At 44.6% G+C, this 18,321-nt stretch overlaps 1 protein-coding gene across 7 annotated transcripts in view; it reads right to left on the bottom strand.

Moving 5' to 3' along the window:
• The window catches only part of LOC118504276 (serine/threonine-protein kinase minibrain), a 49,423-nt gene that overhangs the window by 14,290 nt on the left and 16,812 nt on the right, over window positions 1-18,321 (bottom strand). For all 7 annotated transcript variants that reach the window (XM_036038546.1, XM_036038544.1, XM_036038542.1 and 4 more), the window contains exons 3-8: window positions 9,589-9,710; window positions 9,357-9,494; window positions 1,217-1,385; window positions 962-1,129; window positions 703-876; window positions 44-156 (exon numbers count right to left, since the gene is read on the bottom strand). In XM_036038546.1, coding sequence (XP_035894439.1) covers window positions 44-156; window positions 703-876; window positions 962-1,129; window positions 1,217-1,385; window positions 9,357-9,494; window positions 9,589-9,710 — 884 coding nt within the window. The remainder of the gene's footprint in view (window positions 1-43; window positions 157-702; window positions 877-961; window positions 1,130-1,216; window positions 1,386-9,356; window positions 9,495-9,588; window positions 9,711-18,321) is intronic.

The following is an 18,321-nucleotide window of genomic DNA, read 5'->3' as shown; positions in this document are numbered from 1 at the left end:
CTGCGGGAACTAATCCATTCGTGCGACGTACAAAGCTACTTACCCGCTGTCCCAACTGACAGGAGCTGCCAAAATCCACTATCTTAATTGCTGATCGTTTTGGGTTACAAAGTAGTATATTTTCAGGTTTCAAATCACAGTGTATGATATTTAATTCTGAAAAAAAGATCATAGTTTGAGAATCAATAGAGTGTTCAGTAAAATTATGTTTACTTTTAATTTATTTTTAATACCATAACGTTCCTGCTTTTACGCTCTTGCATTCTGCCATGCTCGCACACATGCACTATGCATGAACAACAATTCAAATTGCAAACAGGCAAAGATACTGCGGACTAAATGAAGGACGTGAAAAGTATACAAAATGCAGTACACTATGGTACCTCACTAATAGTAAATACGCCCGCAGCAAAACCAAACTGGAACACTAAATACTACAAAACATCCTGTTCTGTTCTCTATTCAATTCGAGTGAGTGCATAAAATGCAAATAACCGACCCATTTACATGAGTCTTTAGTCTACCTATTTGCACGCTTTACTTTACTTATACCATTGTGTCCGAAGGCACATTCAATTTTAATGCAAGCTCATTGTGCAGTACGTATTGAACGGAAAAGAAATGCTATCTACTAACTAACTGCATCCTCCTGTAGAATATTTATTTGTAGTTTTAGCATCACTAGACGGTGGAACAACTTACCTGGTGTACTTAAAAATAATAACGCCGTACATAATTGCTGGGCAAACTTTTTCGTCAGGTTCAGTGATACGCCGCGGAAGTTTGTATTGCGCAGTAGATCGAATAAATTATAGGATAACAGTTCAAATACTAAACATAGATGATTTCGCCACATAAAGTGTCGTTTTAGCTTAACTGCAAGGGCAGAACAAGAGAAATGTAAAAGGGGGTTTTGTCATTAGTAAGTTCCTTCGTGTACTCTACGATTGCAGATGCTTACCGATATAGTACTTGTTTTCCGCGTCGGCCCGGTTCATCATTTCCAGCAGCTTGACCTCGATTTGTGCTTGGTTTAGGAAGGGTTTCTTGTTTTTAATGATTTTGATCGCCACCTGACAGCGTTCCTCGTGGTCAAACGCTTTCACCACCTGACCAAAGCTACCCTTGCCTGTGTAGAGCAAATTATAATAAAAAAAATCGACCATGAGCACGGCTCCGACCAAAAGAAGAAGCATTCTGATGATTGGTGACTTACCGATCAGTGAATCGATCTCATATCGATCGAGAAACTTCTCGCCATTCTTAATGATATAGTCATGATTCTCGTCGTCGTAGCCATCGTTGTACAGCTTCCGCTCCTTTTTATGGGACGTGTCCTCTCCCTGGGTTTGTTGAGCTCTTCGTTTCTTTTTGGCATAGTAAACCTGCGGCAGAGGCAAAGGTAAGACGATGAGGAAAAATAATAATTAAACGTCACATTAGCGCATCGGATTCTAACACGCCTGTTTGCGGCATTTGAGAAGATTTTCCTGTTTTCTATTTACTTCATAACTCTTGTTCTTTCAGTGTGCATAGTAGTGTGTTGGGAGGATCGAGGGATAAGAGATTTCCTGCGTTTCGTTCTCGTCCTGCTAGCCTTTCTCTGCCTTCATCACTGCTACACGCCAGCATAATGTAGCGCAGTGTACAAGATGGCATTGGGCTGCTGCCCGATGCTGCCGCCGCCGCCACCACCACCACCAAACATTTCTCTATGCAAACTGCACAGCCAACACAGGTCTCGCTCACAGTGTCTCGATTCTTTCGCCTGTCACTTGCATTATGTTTCCGAGTGAGAACAAAAGAATGTTGCAGCAATCGTGTGCTACCGTCACGACGATTTTGATGATGATGATGATGATGGCGATGATGGTAGGCAGCGGTAAGAGCAACATTCCGTACCCGAAGGAACAGCAAAACCCATCACATCCCAGACATTCCCGAATGATACCTCGAGGGCACATACTGTGTACCGGGGAAAGAGCAAGTTCTCGTTCCGCGAACGTATTGCCACTAACAGCGAGAAAGAGTGGCCTTAGTCTGCCCAAGATATGTGTATGGATGTGTGCGTGTGTGTGTGCAAGATTCGAAAAAAGCAGCCAAAAAATACAATCATGAACAGAGCTCTAGGCGTCCATTATTGTGTCTTTGTGCATTTTTCTCAACAACAAATATAGTCAAAGCAGGGACACTTGGAAAATTTGAACGGAAATGGCAAAGAACTGAACGAGAAAGGTGCAGCAGTAAACAGCTGAGCGAACACTGTTGGAAAACTTAATTTATTTTGGATTAAATAGTTCGCTGAGCAATTGGTAAAAGCAGAAAACAGTTTGAAACCCTCAGTTCAACAAATGATGGTATTTCGCTCAACGGAGAAAATGTAAGGAAGCATCCATCCACACATCACCATGTTATTATGACAAAATTTAAAATTTTTCAAAATAAAATGGAAGTATTAATTTTCTACTTTGTTTGGCACCAAAACCCCATGAAGTCTCGATCTGCCATTACTGGCTTTCTGGGCTGTGGTTACGCCTAACAGAATAGTCAGTTCAGCGTATGGGGGCACGAACCTTATGGGATTTGATATCCGGTATTGTCATTTTAAAGATTGATACCGCAAACGCCTCAAAGACCCCACCGTCCCATATCATGTTAACAGTTAAAATGTTGTCGCATTAATTGGACAATACTAACAAGATGGAAGATTAAGATGCCGATTAGCCGTTCACTCATCATGGCTGCAAAGCTGACCCACACAACGCAGCAATGCTTAACCGAATCGAATGTTATAAAAACAATCGCAACCGAAAAGCACAACTTCTTCTTTGGGTTCGAAAGATATTTGCTGGCGCTAAATGCATACACACCGGAAGAGGCCGTCACAGGACACGCAGCCAGGGGGGAGCCGGGTAGGATACGAAACAGGACAGGATCAAAATCTCTCCAAACAACGACAAACTGTCTGTGAATGTTTGCTCTCTCGCTCTCTTTCTCTCTCTTTTCGAGAGAATATCCTTCCTCCCTCTCTCTCTCGATTCCTGTCTCTTGCTTCGTCTAGCTAGATTATTATCCTTTCTAAAGAATGGTACTCAACCGGGAGACGATTAATCACCATTCCCGGCACCGTCACCATGCTATCCCGGTGCACCGAAACATGCCCTCCGTGCTGGCTGCTCTGTACTCACGGGGGTCCATCGCTCCCGTTGATCGACTCTCGCCAATCGAGGAGAGACTGGTACTCTCAACCATACGGACGGACGAAACTAACCAAGCCCTATCTACACATTTTCTTGCGCCATCACATACACATACATGTGTGTCCCGTAGGATTTTTCTCCATGATAATCGGAAAGCGGGCAACGAGGAGTAGCCGATTGCAGGGCAACGAGCGCCTTTCTGACCTTCCCTAACCTATTTCTCTCACGGACTGCCACGGGGTTTGGGGCCGAACACACTGCCTCCGTCGCGACAACCTTTCCTCGCCTATCCTCTATACCACTTTTCCTCGTTTCATTTCCGTGCCATGATCCGTACACCCGAGTCTGTGCCTGAAATGCTGACGGACACACACACACACCATCGGCACGATGATGCGTGTGCGTGCACTGGTATGCGTGCCCGTTTACAGTGTATAAAGTGCCACCTGATAAAAGCAAGTGCGCGCTCTCACACACAACGATAGATGCGATTCCTTTCACCCTCCGTATGCCCACCCACCCACCGTGGAGAGGGGGTAGGAGACGGGAGGGTCTCGCTTGGTATGGGCAGGCTAGACAGTGCCACCCCATATAACCTGGGAAAAATCAACCAACAGACGGTTGGGATGGATGGATGGAAATTGTCTGCGACAGCTTTTAGCAGGGACGGCAGCACGCGGACGAAAGCAAGCGTCTGTCACGCTGAGTGCAAATGAACGTCAGCATGGTAACACATAGAAAAGAGGCTGCATCAACGCTGTTAGAAAAATCTTTGATGCACGTTTCGCATCAAACTGTAGCATAATACATAAAAATTATTTGTTCTGCCTAATAGTTGCAGATGATTTTATTCGATAAGCATAGAGCAAACGTACAAATGTCGCGTGTTAAAGAAGGTTTTGGCGGAGCAATGCTGATGGGGGATTTCTTTTATAAAAAAAAAAACAACACAGAAATGCATATATGCATGCATACTTTCAGCCATCATCTTCAACGCGACGCAGCTGTAGCAACTGTCATAAATCATCGATCGTCGACTGCAGCAGCGTCTCGCTTTGGTGAGATCTGCTGCATCGTGTCAGCTGCGAGCCGCCGCCGCCAGCTCCTCTCCCCACACTGACCCTCGTCTACTTCTGCTGCACAAAAAATCGTTCGTAGCGGTGGAGATGAATCTAGGATGTGTTAGCGTCACAACCACCGAGACACGATTGCTTGCACACTGCGTATACTGTCCAGTTCCGTTGTGGTGGTGCATTTTATGTGCACAGAGATATGTCAGTGCACCAGCAGCATCGACAAACGAGTTCTCTTTCCCAAGCAAATGAAGTTGTTAGATTTGGAATTCTTTCGCAAATTTATTTTTCCTTTATTTTAAAGGCAAAGGCATCACAACTTGTCAACAGTAAAGTTCGTACAAAATAACTAAAATTCAAAGACTTGCTCTTGCAAATGAGTAAGTGAACGTTTATTGACCTTTGTACAAAATGGCCACAATTTTCATCATTATTTGACGCCATTCATCGAATACTTTCTAGCTGTACCAGTTTGAAAAATCTTGATGGAGACGCCTGGTTGTTCAGCTCAGCAGCTAAGTGCACACAACGAATTTCTCCACCGTGTTTTCCCTATCGATGTATTTCTACGAGCATCATTTAAGAGGATAAACACCATCTATTCTGGTTGTATTTTGTTGCGTCAGATGCATTTGAGCATTCGAATGCAACAAAAAATTCATACCACAACAGCAAAATTCATCAAACATACCGCCCCGACAGAAAAAGCGTCGACGACCACCAGAAGCAGACACGGTCCGTACCGCTGCAGACACACAGATACGACCACGAGCCATCGGCAGGAAAATGGAGCCCCCGAAATGGGAGATTCATTCCATTGAGTCACATCACTACTACTAACACACCCGCGCATGGGGGGGGGGGGGGTGCAATGCGATGATGCGGCTCCGAAGCGTCGGACAATCGGTACTACGTACTGGGGATCGGAATTGGTAGTAGAAAAATTCAAAAGAAGACAGACTTAGGACAGAAGCGAAATTCGCGTGAGCGAGAGCGATCAAGGGACAGAGAGAACGAGAGAAAGATAATGAGTGAGCCAGAAAGATAGATAGACAGAGCGAGATATGGAAAGCGGAGCGAGTGAAAAGCAACGCCGAAAAAGAAGGAAAACTCCGACGATGGCACTTACACCACACGCGGACTTTCCCGGAGCGCCGCCAACGACACGAGGCACACGAATAGCGGGGGCCAACAGCGACACAACGACAGACGCGTCCACCCTTATGTGTGCGCTGCTGCTGATGCCCCTGTTGGGATGATGCTGCTACTGCTGTTGCTGTCGGGTCGGAAGAAAATCGATATCGTGTGCACACGTTTGCTTTGGAGCGGCCACTAGCCGAGCCAGCGTCGCACGCTGCAAGCAAACGCGCATTACCAATTGGCGAAGCACGTTGTGCGATTCGAAATTCGAAAATCATTCAAACATTGTTTTACATTTACAGATGCCACGTCCATCCTAATATGTATTAACTTAAATTTGGTTAAACTATACGTTAAAATATTATGTCGAAGCTCAAGAAAGAAAAAAAAAATTCCAACAATTTTGAGAATGGAGGCGCCTGGTACAGACACAATAACGTAATGTCCAGCAACTCTTTCTCAATGGCCCATGTTTCGTGATAGAAAAAACAGTCAAACGCAAACACAACGCTCGATGTACCATATTCCACTGGGTTTGCGAATGATAACGACCAGCTAGACCACAAGTGGTCAATTCGGAGCCGGAATGGAAGTAAGCCATGAATCAAATGGAATGGAATGGAGAAAGCAGCTTGGCAACAAAAGTGGCAGGAGGAGTGAACCAGTGTGCAAAAGTAACGTCCAACTGGAATGAGAGCAGCAGCCCTTGCCAATGCTAACAAATCCATCTTCCGCATGGAACCGGGAAACCGAGTTTGAACGATTGACAGGAAGTTGGGTGTAGGGACCGAGGAAGATGATATTTGGCCTATTATAAAGCATCCTTGAGCTTCTCATTAACTCACAGTTTCTCACAGCAGTTTCCTCTGTTGCCTGCCATACCCTCCCTTCCACCACCCCTCCCACTCATTCATTTACCATTGTGCGATGAAGTATTCAGTAATGAACGAGACGGTCGATTGGAGCAATACTGCTGGAGCACTGCTGACGGGTTAACTATGATGCATGAGAATTGGTGGTGGTAGTGTTTGAAGAAGTATCAGCAGAGGCAGTGGTAGTTAATATTACTACGGCTCTGCATTATAGATTCGGTTCAATTGCTTTCAATATCCTATTTTTACTGTTCCGACGTCAACTGCTGGCCAATGGCCAGGAACAAGTACTTCTAAAATGGTTTCGGTTTCATTCTCGCATTTCTGTTCTTTGCTATTGTGATTTTTCCTTCTTTTTTCTTGCATGTTTCCCAGGATCAGGTGGATTGAAAGGTTCATTGACCGCAAGCAATATCGCATAACGTCGGTACAGAGCATACCGTACAGTATTCATGCATGTATATGATGAAGGATTTGTTTTTAGGGATGAGCTACGTTCTTTGCGTTTCTTTTTGAATGATTTATTTAAGACAACGTGCCCTCGAAAATGCACTAAAGTCATGAGACACTCAGAATCTAGCATACAACTTCACAGCAATTCGCAACGTCATCATTCACATAATTCACTGCAACAATTCCCAATGCTACCAGATAAGTGTCAAGCGTACGATGCCACAGATGAAATAATAAAAAAAAACCTAACGCCCCTACCCTACACTTCCAACACAGCTGCTGCAAAGCACACGCATCGCTCGCCTCCTGCCAAATGTCATGACGAAATGTGAAAGCATTTACATTAAAATTCCAATAATGAAAGGTTCGCGCATCCATCCCGTTCTCGTGTTGCCAGGAGGCTAGGGAGGCACAGAAAGCCGGGTGAGTTGGAACTGGTACCGAAGCGGACGAGCAGTACAAAACGCGAGCTCGCACGCCGTTCGAATTTCAATTTCTTTCGCCGTCACTTTGTGGTAATAAATCGCACGCGAAGAATGTCCGGATTGGGTTAACCTCTGTTGCTGGTGCTATTGGACAGTCCGTATACACGCAGGGACTAGTGGATAGACAGGGTGATGACAACGGCGCTTACTAGTGGTAACATCCCAAAGGATATGCGGAAGGGACAAATGGAAGAAAAATACAAAAGCAATATCCATCTTGTTACTTAGTTACATTTACAGCATTACATTGAGCGGATCTAATAAACCGCACATAAATTTGTTTAAGTTAGCTAGCTCAGCCAACTAGCCTACAGCCCGACTCGAAGCTGGGTTCAAACTTCCACTTAATTAAACGTTCCCCTTTAAGTTACTAGTGACTTAATTAAGCGCTAGTGACTTGTGTCCTGTATCAATAGTTAAAAACCGGCTAAAATATAGAGCGGGTTCAACACCTTGAAATACTTGTTCGTACACCAATAACCACTGAACATTTTCAAACATCATTTGTCCAACGAATCCTTTGTCAAACCCATGTGCTAGAAACGAAATCAACAGGAGATGGAAACAGTTTTCACATGTTCCCAGTCAATTTAAAACAATTTGTGGTGTTGCCATTTTAATGATTGTGTCAACCTGGTGCAAATATTGCACCAATAAAACAAAAATTAAAAACGGAAGAGCCCACGTACCAGTGCTTCAAAATAATTGCTTCCATAAGAGATTCCTACAGCTGGGTCCATTGCGCAAAACCCGTCGAAATACCACGTTATTCATTCTACTGTTTTAACTTTCTAATTTTGAACGTAATTTAAGGAAGCAATTTAGCACATTAGACATGTTTCCCCTCGCGTTAGTGACACAAAATTATCAGTATTTGATTGATATAAAACGAGAAAAATTAACTTCGAGCGTTGACCATCGATCGTTGAGTCTTTCCTCAATTTGGGTTGACTGATGGTCATCTACGGTGACTGAGAGTCTAGTGATTGGTGATTATTTCTGTTCCTATAGCTTTTCCTCTGCGCGGAACACAAAAGAATATAAAGGTACAACCATAATCAACCATCTTTGGTTTGTCTCACATCCCCAGTTCCTCCATTAGCCCCCTCTTTCTATTGGTTTTAATAATTCCAGTATCTATCCTAGGCAAATAGTCAGTCTAACGTCATGCTTTTAAAGGGAACTAAAAGAGAGAGAGAGAACTAACCTTCCTTTCCAGCATTCCACAGAGCGGAACAATATTTCAGGAAAGACCAATGGTCAAGATTTGATCGATTCTCAGGTTCGCGACGGTCCGGTTCGACTCTTCGTCTTCCGCTTTTACGTTGACATTTTATTCGCACTACGGGAGGTCGACACGAAGTGTGGAACATCAGTTTATCAGGGCTCCAGGCGGCCTCAAGTGAACTTGAAGGAATTCAAACAGATGACCAAATCCCTACTTCTTCTCGACGCAGCATGCACCGCCTGCCGCTCTGACATCTACCGTTCTTTTAGCCAAGGACGGCAGTATTATTCTGCTCGCCGATTTAGCAGAAGCTGGTGCTCCAGCTGGTAGCTGGCGCCAACAAACTGCCCAACAAAGCTGCGGTGAGTGTTTTCCGGCATCGTCAAGTGGAGTTTTCTCTTACTCATCGGCTTCCTGCGGCACCAATTGGACCCAACCGTCCGTTTGGTCATCCAACGGAGCAACATTTTCTAGCCAAACCCACACACACACGCATACTCACTCACACTCATATATATTTAAATGTAGTACGTGCCAGAATGTTGGCTCCACACAGAGGAGAGGCTATATACCCGGCGAGGAGGATTCGAATGGATATATGACAGGACATTATTATAATTCAATTAACAATGACCGCCATCAACGTCGCCCTCTTCACGAGGTGGGGAGGCCTTGATAAGGCACGTACAATAGGCAAGAATATTAAAAATTTGTATAGGATTCTCGTTCTCGGCTCGTAGAATGTTGTGCAAATAAGTAGTAAAGCTGAACGAGCAACTCAAACATACTGCTAATCTGTTGGCAGCACGCTTCTGATGTGCTTCCGAATTGGTGCGAAAATGAAGTACTGTGTATTCCACGCGATGCCGCGTAATGTTAGTTCCTATCCGCTATTTATCACCTACCTCGTTTATATGTTTGTAGGTTTTGATCAGGTCGACGCTCAACTTTCGCAGGGGTGCTGTAGCTGGATCTCGAAAAAGGACCGGTATCCGAGCTTCCATCGCCCGGATATCGGTCGATGATGTGGGGCTTATCGAACGCTGAACGACAAGAACGAAAGCAATCGGTTAATTAGGTTGGGGGTTAACGACTATAACGAGTCAGGTTCTATGATCATTATTATTGCGTTCTCACCTGGTGTATATCACGATGTACGGCAGGTAAATGTTCTTCTGTAACCAGTCTTCCGTAGAGCGGCGCATGATGCCTTTGCCGCGTTGAGTCAGGAACATTGCCGGATGCAAACTGTGCTGCCACTGAAGCGAGAGAAGACCACACGAAGCGTTACATTAGTACATTGTATTGCATTTATTAATTGTTGATAAATTAAAAATTATTCCATTTCTGATCTTCTACATGGAGCTACACCAGAGCTTACGATCATTACAATTCTACCTTTCAATACACAGACGTGGAGTATCCCATGCGTCTTCATTAACTTGTAGAAACAACTGTTCGATGCTCAATCCCCGAAGCATCGAAAACAGTGCTTAACATACAAACACAGATAAGCCTCAACCGAAATGTGTCGAACGGGCATAAGAAAGAGAACATTACAAAAACAGGCTCATGCTGCCAACCACATCGAAATCCCAACATTAGAATGGGGGCTATCACGTTTTTTCCCTCCAAAAATCCGCGACCGGCTAAAGAACAGGCGAACAGAACGACGACAACAGCCGAATAATTGAGCCGGAAATAAGGTTAACGAACTTCTTCGCTATGCCTTCGTTCCTTCGTTTTGCGGCGTACAGGTGCGTCAGCATCGAAAAAGCTCCCGCTCGATCTTTACGTACAGTGCGCGCCTCAAGAACCAGCACGTGTGTGAGCGTTTGTGTGAGCGCTGATGATATTCGGGGAGAAGATACACATCGCTGTTCTTTATTTTTGTTCTCTTTATTGATCTTCTTTCCTTTCTCTCTCACACAAACTTATTGTTGCTCTCTGCTTTCTCAATGCTAAATATTGACGAAAAAAGTAACTGATACTTTTTCAGGTATGTCTTCAAAAAACATCGAAATGTTTTTTGTTTCTACTTTTTGGTCCAAACCACAACACTCAAAATCATAACTGAGTGACCAAGGTTCGAAATGAGTGCCAGTGTGAATCATCCCTTACGGCATGCTTCAACAACCCCACAACGTTCCAACCGGAAGTAATATTAAAATAAATTCTCACCCTACCATAACGATCCTACGATCCTCTCTCGTGTGAGTGTAATTGCCTCACGCTCACGATGAGCTTTATAGAGATCATTCTTTTTCATTCTTAATATATTTTATTGGGGGTTTCCTAGGAAAGTCCCGGATATTGCTTTGAGCAACTGTTTTTCAGCGACTCGCGATCGATGGATCGTGAGGTTGGCGTAGCATGATATTCACTTTTTCAATGCTCTCTTCTCACGATGTTCTCTCGCGAGATTTACTCAAGAAACTACCGATTTCGACATTCTTTCTTAACGGTCGATCTCATCTATGTTCTATATGTAAGCTCAAACGCCGCACACTGTTGCTACCAAGACTTAGGGTGTCGGAACTGCAACCGAAGAACGTATCATGAGTACGTTTTAAGTATTTTTAGTGCATAGCATAATTCCTACGGGCAATATGAATTCTACTGATCAATTCTACATTCTCATCGGAATGAAATATACGCACTTTGGTTGTGTCGTCTACAGCTTCCGCCGTTAACATGGTGGCAGCGCAACCATCGTTTGCTTTCAGACCAACAAAAAACGAATATTAGTGGGCAGCGGTGCAACTACCCACACGACGACTACACACTCATACAAAGCCATCTTCTTGGCGGACGCAGGTGAAGCTTTGGATTGATGTTGAGACCCCACCAGTCATTCGTAGCGTTGTCCAATATTTTCGTAGGCTTGATTTGGGCCGGAAATGGAGCAGCTGTTGTGGTCAATTTTGCTAATCATATAAGGTTCAAGCTAGCAATACGGCCAGGCCGTTCCTTACAAATAAAAAAAAAGGTTCAAGCTTTGGAGCGATGGAGACGACTTTCCTACATAAGCCGACCAAAAACTTCAACCCAACTTATATCGACCATACCCTTTACCGGCTGCAATGTTTTTGCCGTTTGGAAACTTTTCGTTTAGTTACATCCCTTTGCAGCCGTTGGTGGTATCAGACAGGAATGAGGTTAACAACTCCACACTGAACACCAGATGTCCATCGGACAACCCGCTTGTGTTACGCTTGCTTAAGATTTCACCGACAGTATTACACACGAAAGCTTGCACACATGGAACGAGTGTATCGTATTACGAATTCAATCAAACAGTATTTGATTGAACGACCATGACGGGAAGGTCAAAGGGAACATCGTCGCTCTGACAGAACTCTGCGCTAGAAACAAGAGGTGAACCGTCAAACGAAATGTGCATATTCTGTGGCCTTTACCATCAGACAATTATAAGCTTCTTCATACCGTAGATTCATCGTCAGAAAGGTCAAAAACAGTCTCCATCTTCTCCCGAAATAAGGTGAATCAGTACAAACGCCGCTGCAATGACAATGCGCAACAAAGTTAATGTGATGACCATGAGCGTTAAGAGTCGCCGTAAACGTATCATCAGTTGCGATGCCTTGCTAACACCCTCCCATTTATGTGCGCTATGTCTGTGCAGTTGCAGTTGCTCATCTCGCGAGCGAGTCCCCAGACGACACTGCTGCATCATTATTCATCTGTCATCTCTCGCGAGGTGTTTCTGCAACCCGCCGCGGTTTGTCCGCGTCATTTCGCGTCGGCCGTTGAAATCGGGCTCCAAGGCAAACCGGTTCCGGGGAATTTCCTTCCCGTGCATACCAACACACACGCACACACACACAGACACCCGTCGCATACATGAATGTGATGGCTTCAGCAACACACCGTGCGGTTCAAATGGCATCTTATGCATCACGATCGACCAAATTGGAATGCAGAGGGAATAGACATTCCGGAAGAGCAACAAGAGTACTCAACAAACAGTAACTCTCGCGACCAACGAACCAAAAAGGTATGTGGGGGAGGAGATTGGAGAAGCCCTACCGCCGCCACACGCCCAGCATCAATCGCATTCGCACGAAAGAAAGAGGCGAATGAACATATGCTGTCGGGTTTAGGTTTCAAACGGTCATCGCTTTCTACTACACCTGAGAACTCGCTTCACTTGCTTCTTGTTCGCCTGGTTCGTCTGCTTTCTGCATACCTTGGCGCGTACATGCCTGATTGACTATTGAATGTTTGAATCATGCGGAATCGCGAGCTATGCCCGAAAAACCGACGCGAATGACACCGCGTCTACTCTACCGTTGCTCAGTCTTTAAGTTTGACCCCCAAACGTTTGTGGAGCAGTTTCTCGCGCCGGTAAAGGTAACATGACAGAAGGCTTCCGAATCCCTACCGCCAAGCCAAAGTGTCAAGGTATAGAGAAAGGAAGGGAGAGCGAGAGAGAGAAGGAGAATGAGAAACAACCCACACGCACACACATACCACACTGCTCAACAAACGACATCGCCGCCCATGGTACGCGGCAGCTCTGAAATGCAACAGCACCAGCACACAATTTTGCACCGGGACATTTGTATAAGTTTAGAAGTAGCCCATGCACGAACCGGACGTCTCAGACGGCTCATGCTTTACGGCCTCGCAGGCAAGCAAAATACAACCGCCTGCCCACCAACGCAATTGCGGCGATGTGTGCTGCTCTATTTTTAGCGTATTACAACACCACCCCACAGTTTCACCGTCTATTTCGATTTGCTCTTACACTGTGGTTTCGTCATTCGCATCACCAGTTTAAAGAATAGAAGAAAACAAATTTAATTAAGTTAATTATAATTAAAAAAAATGTGAAAAGTTCCCAGTTTATCCTAAGCAGACAGAATATACATTACAAGAATGCTATGTGTTTCGACCATTTTGTTGCACAATGATCGCTTAATCAAATCAAACAAAGAAAGCTTAAGGTGCCATGAAGTTTTTAAATTCACTAACAATAAAACATTAAATCGACAACTACGGTATTCGCAAACCCACATAAACGGTCTGCAGACGAAGGTGTGCGTAGGAGGATTAGCAAAGCTATAAATAAAATATATGGCCGGAGGAAAGTACGCGACGGTTTAGAAGCAGTTCAGACCATTTTTGTTGGCTTCTTCGTTAACACTTTTATTTTTCACACGGCTACTGTCCCAGCAAATTAGCAATTGTTGCAAAATACGTTCGAGTCGTGCAATTAGTTATCGCTTATTGTGGCATGGACGACGTCAGGTGTTGGTGAGCTGTACAGAATACGGCTAGGCAATATCTTCCTTAAGATATGATAAGATTGATTTCCATTCCGACAACCCAACATTGATTCAATGCTTGTAGAAATATCATGCCTTAAACTTACACTGTAATCTAAACATGCGCTAAAAAGACGCAACTCCTACCATCGATTCTCAATTACAAGCACACACCAGTGTAAAACAAACGGCAAAACCAACTGCGTTAGGCGCTATAAGTAAGTACCGGCACACACAAACACATAATAAATACGGGGACGGAAACACATTTTTCCCTTGCATCAACAAAACTGACCTAGGAAACGGTACCTTTGGCCGGCACCAGCGCCAGCGGGGTTTTGTTACTACGGCGCGCTCGTTAGGCGGATTTCATTCTTAGCGCAACAAAACTGTGTGACACCACCAAACCATCATAATTGGCCGGTCACCGATCGGGGCAAAATGTTCCGATGCAGCTTGTGTGAAATAAAACCAAATGCACAGTGCATTGTGTTGTAGCAGCCAGAATAAAAGTGGTAAAAATAGGCGCACCCGCATAATGAGCATAATGTGGATCATATTTGATTTTTGGGCCCATTTTTTTAGATTCGTGTTAGGCCCGGTTATCTTCGCGTTGTGTTCCGTTCTTTATAAACAATGAAACGGAATCATTCCGCTTAGACAAAACAGTAACTTTTCCTTCTGTATGTGGAAACGCTGAACCGTAGAATCAACCGGTTGCAAGAAATGTTTATTTCGCTTGAACCCTTGTTCCATATATCGCACGTATAAAACTAATGATGGAAAACATGTGCAGTGAATTTTCTTTTCAGCGCGGGATCATGTTTCACGATACATAAAATAAACACCCACCACGACCGACAAATTTACCTCGCCGTGTGCTGCCATGTCCCACACACAGACACATGATCAAGCTCGGTAAAATAGAGCAAAGCATACTTGTAAATGTTTCGGTGTGTGTACGGTTCCCTGTCAGCCCCGACAACTGTCCCAATTGTGTTTTAGCATACTTTTTTCCCCTCAAAACCCCGCCGTTCACTCGCCAGTTAACGCCCCCCCCAGAACCTCCCCATTGCATGAAATGGTTGATGGTTGCATATGAAGTCACAGGTTCAAAAATAGACCCATAATTCATTCTCATTTTTCTTTCGCGGTGCCGTGCGAACGAACGCAACCAATGTCGAAACCGGCAGCTTGCCGCCTGATGACCTCCAGAGACTAAGGGACTTGTGGGAGAGCCCGACAGAAAAAAGGAGGATATTTTCCATTTCCGCAACACAAACAATTATTGGAAAATTAGTTTTCGTTAGTTTAAAATAAGATTATAAGATTATGAGAATAAGACTTTGCTACCGATCGACTTCATCAAAGCATGAATATAGCAACAAGAATATGTACGAGTTTCTACGACCGCAAGAAGGATGTACAATGAATCAGCAATGTAAATTTCCGTGAGAAGGCGGGAAGAATGAGAGAAAAAAACAGTCGCGAACAGAGAATTGATGTGATGCTTTTGCCAAGAAATGATTCACTTATTTACCTGTGGAGCAGAGCAGAGTCGCGATTTCTTAAAAGCCACCCTAATTCATCCATCATCGCACTGATCACATTCATGCTTATAGTATTTGCAAGTTTTTTTCTTCTTATTCACCTAACAAAACTTGTGCTCATGATAACCGGTACGCATTTCCACGTGACCAAAAATCAATTTGCCACAAAACCAATGTAGGTGCGAACCGAAGACGCGTAGGCAGGCAGTAAATGTTACTTTTTTTTGTTGTTGGTTTGTTTGTCGTCAAAATGGGGACGGCTGTGGCGATTATCGGTATTCAACTTTGATCTCACTTGTTTCGGGGAGTCGTCGTGCTTCGCCCAAACGAACCGCCTGCAGAAATGATTTACTGACTCGTGCACAAATTGCGTCGGTTGCCCGGGTAGGGTTCAATCCCTCACTGATTAGACTTACTACAGACCAATTTCTATTCACTTAAATGCAGTGATGCAACAATATTTTGCACTTTTACCAAACAGTATAATATTGATTGCTCAAGGATGTTGGCAACTACTTTTGCTCTATTCTGGTAAATAAACGAAATTGCATTAAGCCTAATAAGATCGATAAAACCTGATCCTGAACTGTCCCGGCAAAGAGAAAAACGTGCGTCGCAAGCTTTCCTACTACTTAGCGAAGCCTTAGGTTTCATTTTCTCCCACGCTTATCCCCGACCAAAACCGACAACGACTGCCTACCGTCCACTTCCAGCGTCCCACATCTTTCCGGCTGCATTAACCACGTCCGCCCGGGGGGGGCTTCTTCTCCTACGCCCGCGTCCAACACCAATGTCAGCTTCTGCATTCTCAATTAGGGATAACAGTAACAAACATACTGGCTGGTGTTTAAAGGTGCAAAAGCTAAGATGAAATCAGCACCGAAAGAAAATCCGTGGGATTTTCCGTAAGCTTTTCCGTTGCTGGTGGGCGGACAAGAGTGCGCGCGTAGGTGAGACACCTTGTTTGCTCCCACAGTCCAGCAGGCGACGCGCGCGCGGAGGCCGGTTGATTTGAGTTTTTTGGGAAAGAGAAAAATTCTCTTGGCTGCTGCGGCGCTCATTTTCTTTACTTGACATTCGAACATGATGGATTATTGGTAAGCTGCAAAATGAGGCTACAAATAACCGCAACCGCTTCTTGAGGGATTTAATCAATTAAGCACCACGATAGGTGGTTCAGCCGTCTTGTAGCTTTCCATTTTTAAAAGGTGTCGTGCTTACTTCAAAATTACAACCGCTAATATCGTCAGTGTATGCTAACACAGGTACGTCCAAACCCGAAACCTGCATAACATTCGCCAAAACTGATCTTCTCACGAAGCTAGCAGACTCTGGACGGCAGACACGGATCAGGAAGCCAATGGGGAAGAAAGTAAAGCGACAAAACAGGACAGCAAAGAAAAGCAAAGAGAAAGATAAATTGACATGACAGACAAACTTCCGCCGAAGACACGGTGGACCAAATAAGATGGACGCTTCACACAACGGCAAGAAATAGAACCCCGCGCACGCGGATCACCGAGAACCGAATGTAATTCAATCAAGTATTTCCGGTTCTCCGGTTTCTTTATCTGTCTAGACAAGAGCAAACCAAAAAGGTGAATACCAGCGCCTGGCTGCAAGGGACGACATCACGTTCTCCACTTCATGATCGTCATCGTACGCTGGGCGATGTCATGCATCAACGAGCAAAACGTAGAAACCAAGGACAATCATCCAGAAATAATTTCACTCAATATATGTCTGTGCGCTTTCCCGTCGGTGTCTTTGTCACCCACAGAAGTATTGCTTGATGATATGCTCTAGCTTCTTTGTAACTATACTTTTAGCATTTAAAATACTACGAATGATTATTCGCATCTTGCCGCCTAAAATAAAGATCTTGCTATAGTTGAACCCTTCGTCGATGATGATCATGATGACGACAATCCAGCGTCTCGTTTAGCGGCAGACGGACCAGTTTCCATCCGTAGTACAAATCACCGTCTTCAACCTTCTTCAATCTTACCCCCGAAATCAGGCGAGAAAATCTAAAAATGAACATTAAATCGAATCCGACCCAGACAGTAGCAAGACGAGGTTAACCAAACGAACTGAAGCTGCTCATACACACCGAGGAGAAGGTAACGATGGGATTGGGGAAACAACTTCACAACTTTGAGCAATCCTTTTTCATCATTCCCCAAAAACATACAGCTCCCCCCGGTACCTTGTTCCATCGAGCCAAATTCCCCATCTGGCGTTTGGAAAGCGAATTCTACCCCAACGGTTCGGTCTTCTTTATCATCCCCCCACGAAAATCCAATGACCTTTCAGCAAGACAGTTTTTTTTTTTTGTTCACCTCTCTCGAGTTTTCCAGACTAACCCGACGACCCCTCTTAGTTTTCTCTTCTCCTACAGTACCCTGGCACGACCAGACGGAAAAACAATACAATCACAACCCGAGACGTCGTCGAAGATAAAGTTAATGTTGTACACGTTTCCTCCCAATACTCCCCCATCACACCGGGAAACGACCGACACCAAGCACAGTACGTATACGGCGGAGAAGCGGGGTTTCCATCGCAATCGGATAGAAGATCCTGACCCAAAAGCCCGAAGAAAGAAAATCACCCGACACAAGAGGAAGAATATCTCAACCAAAACCAAACCAAAACGCCGTGCCCCGTTTGGTAAAGGCTAGGATTGAAAGGTGCGGGGAGGTATCGTCGCGAGACGATCTAATGGTCCCAAACGAGGACTTGGTCGACCCGCACTTGCTCTTTTCCCACCCTAACACAGGCGCGCGCTAGTGGGCAGCACACATTTTTACTTGCAGCTAATTTGCATCCCAAAATTCTAACCTTTGGCCTCCCCGCAGACGACGGGCATCAACCGTAGTAGACGAACACGCTGACAGCGCCGTCACCGTCGCCGACGCTTATACCATCGAAACCGACTTTACCGTTGGCTGGTTGGCTGGCTGGCAAATAATCACGTTGCAAATATCCTACTTTACTGCAGCGATATCATTCTCCATTAGACCTCT

Source organism: Anopheles stephensi, chromosome 2 (assembly GCF_013141755.1).
Source record: "Anopheles stephensi strain Indian chromosome 2, UCI_ANSTEP_V1.0, whole genome shotgun sequence".
Classification (NCBI taxonomy): Eukaryota; Metazoa; Arthropoda; class Insecta; order Diptera; family Culicidae; genus Anopheles; species Anopheles stephensi.
Note: the sequence above shows the minus strand (reverse complement) of the source record. Positions and strands in the feature narration are given on the sequence as shown.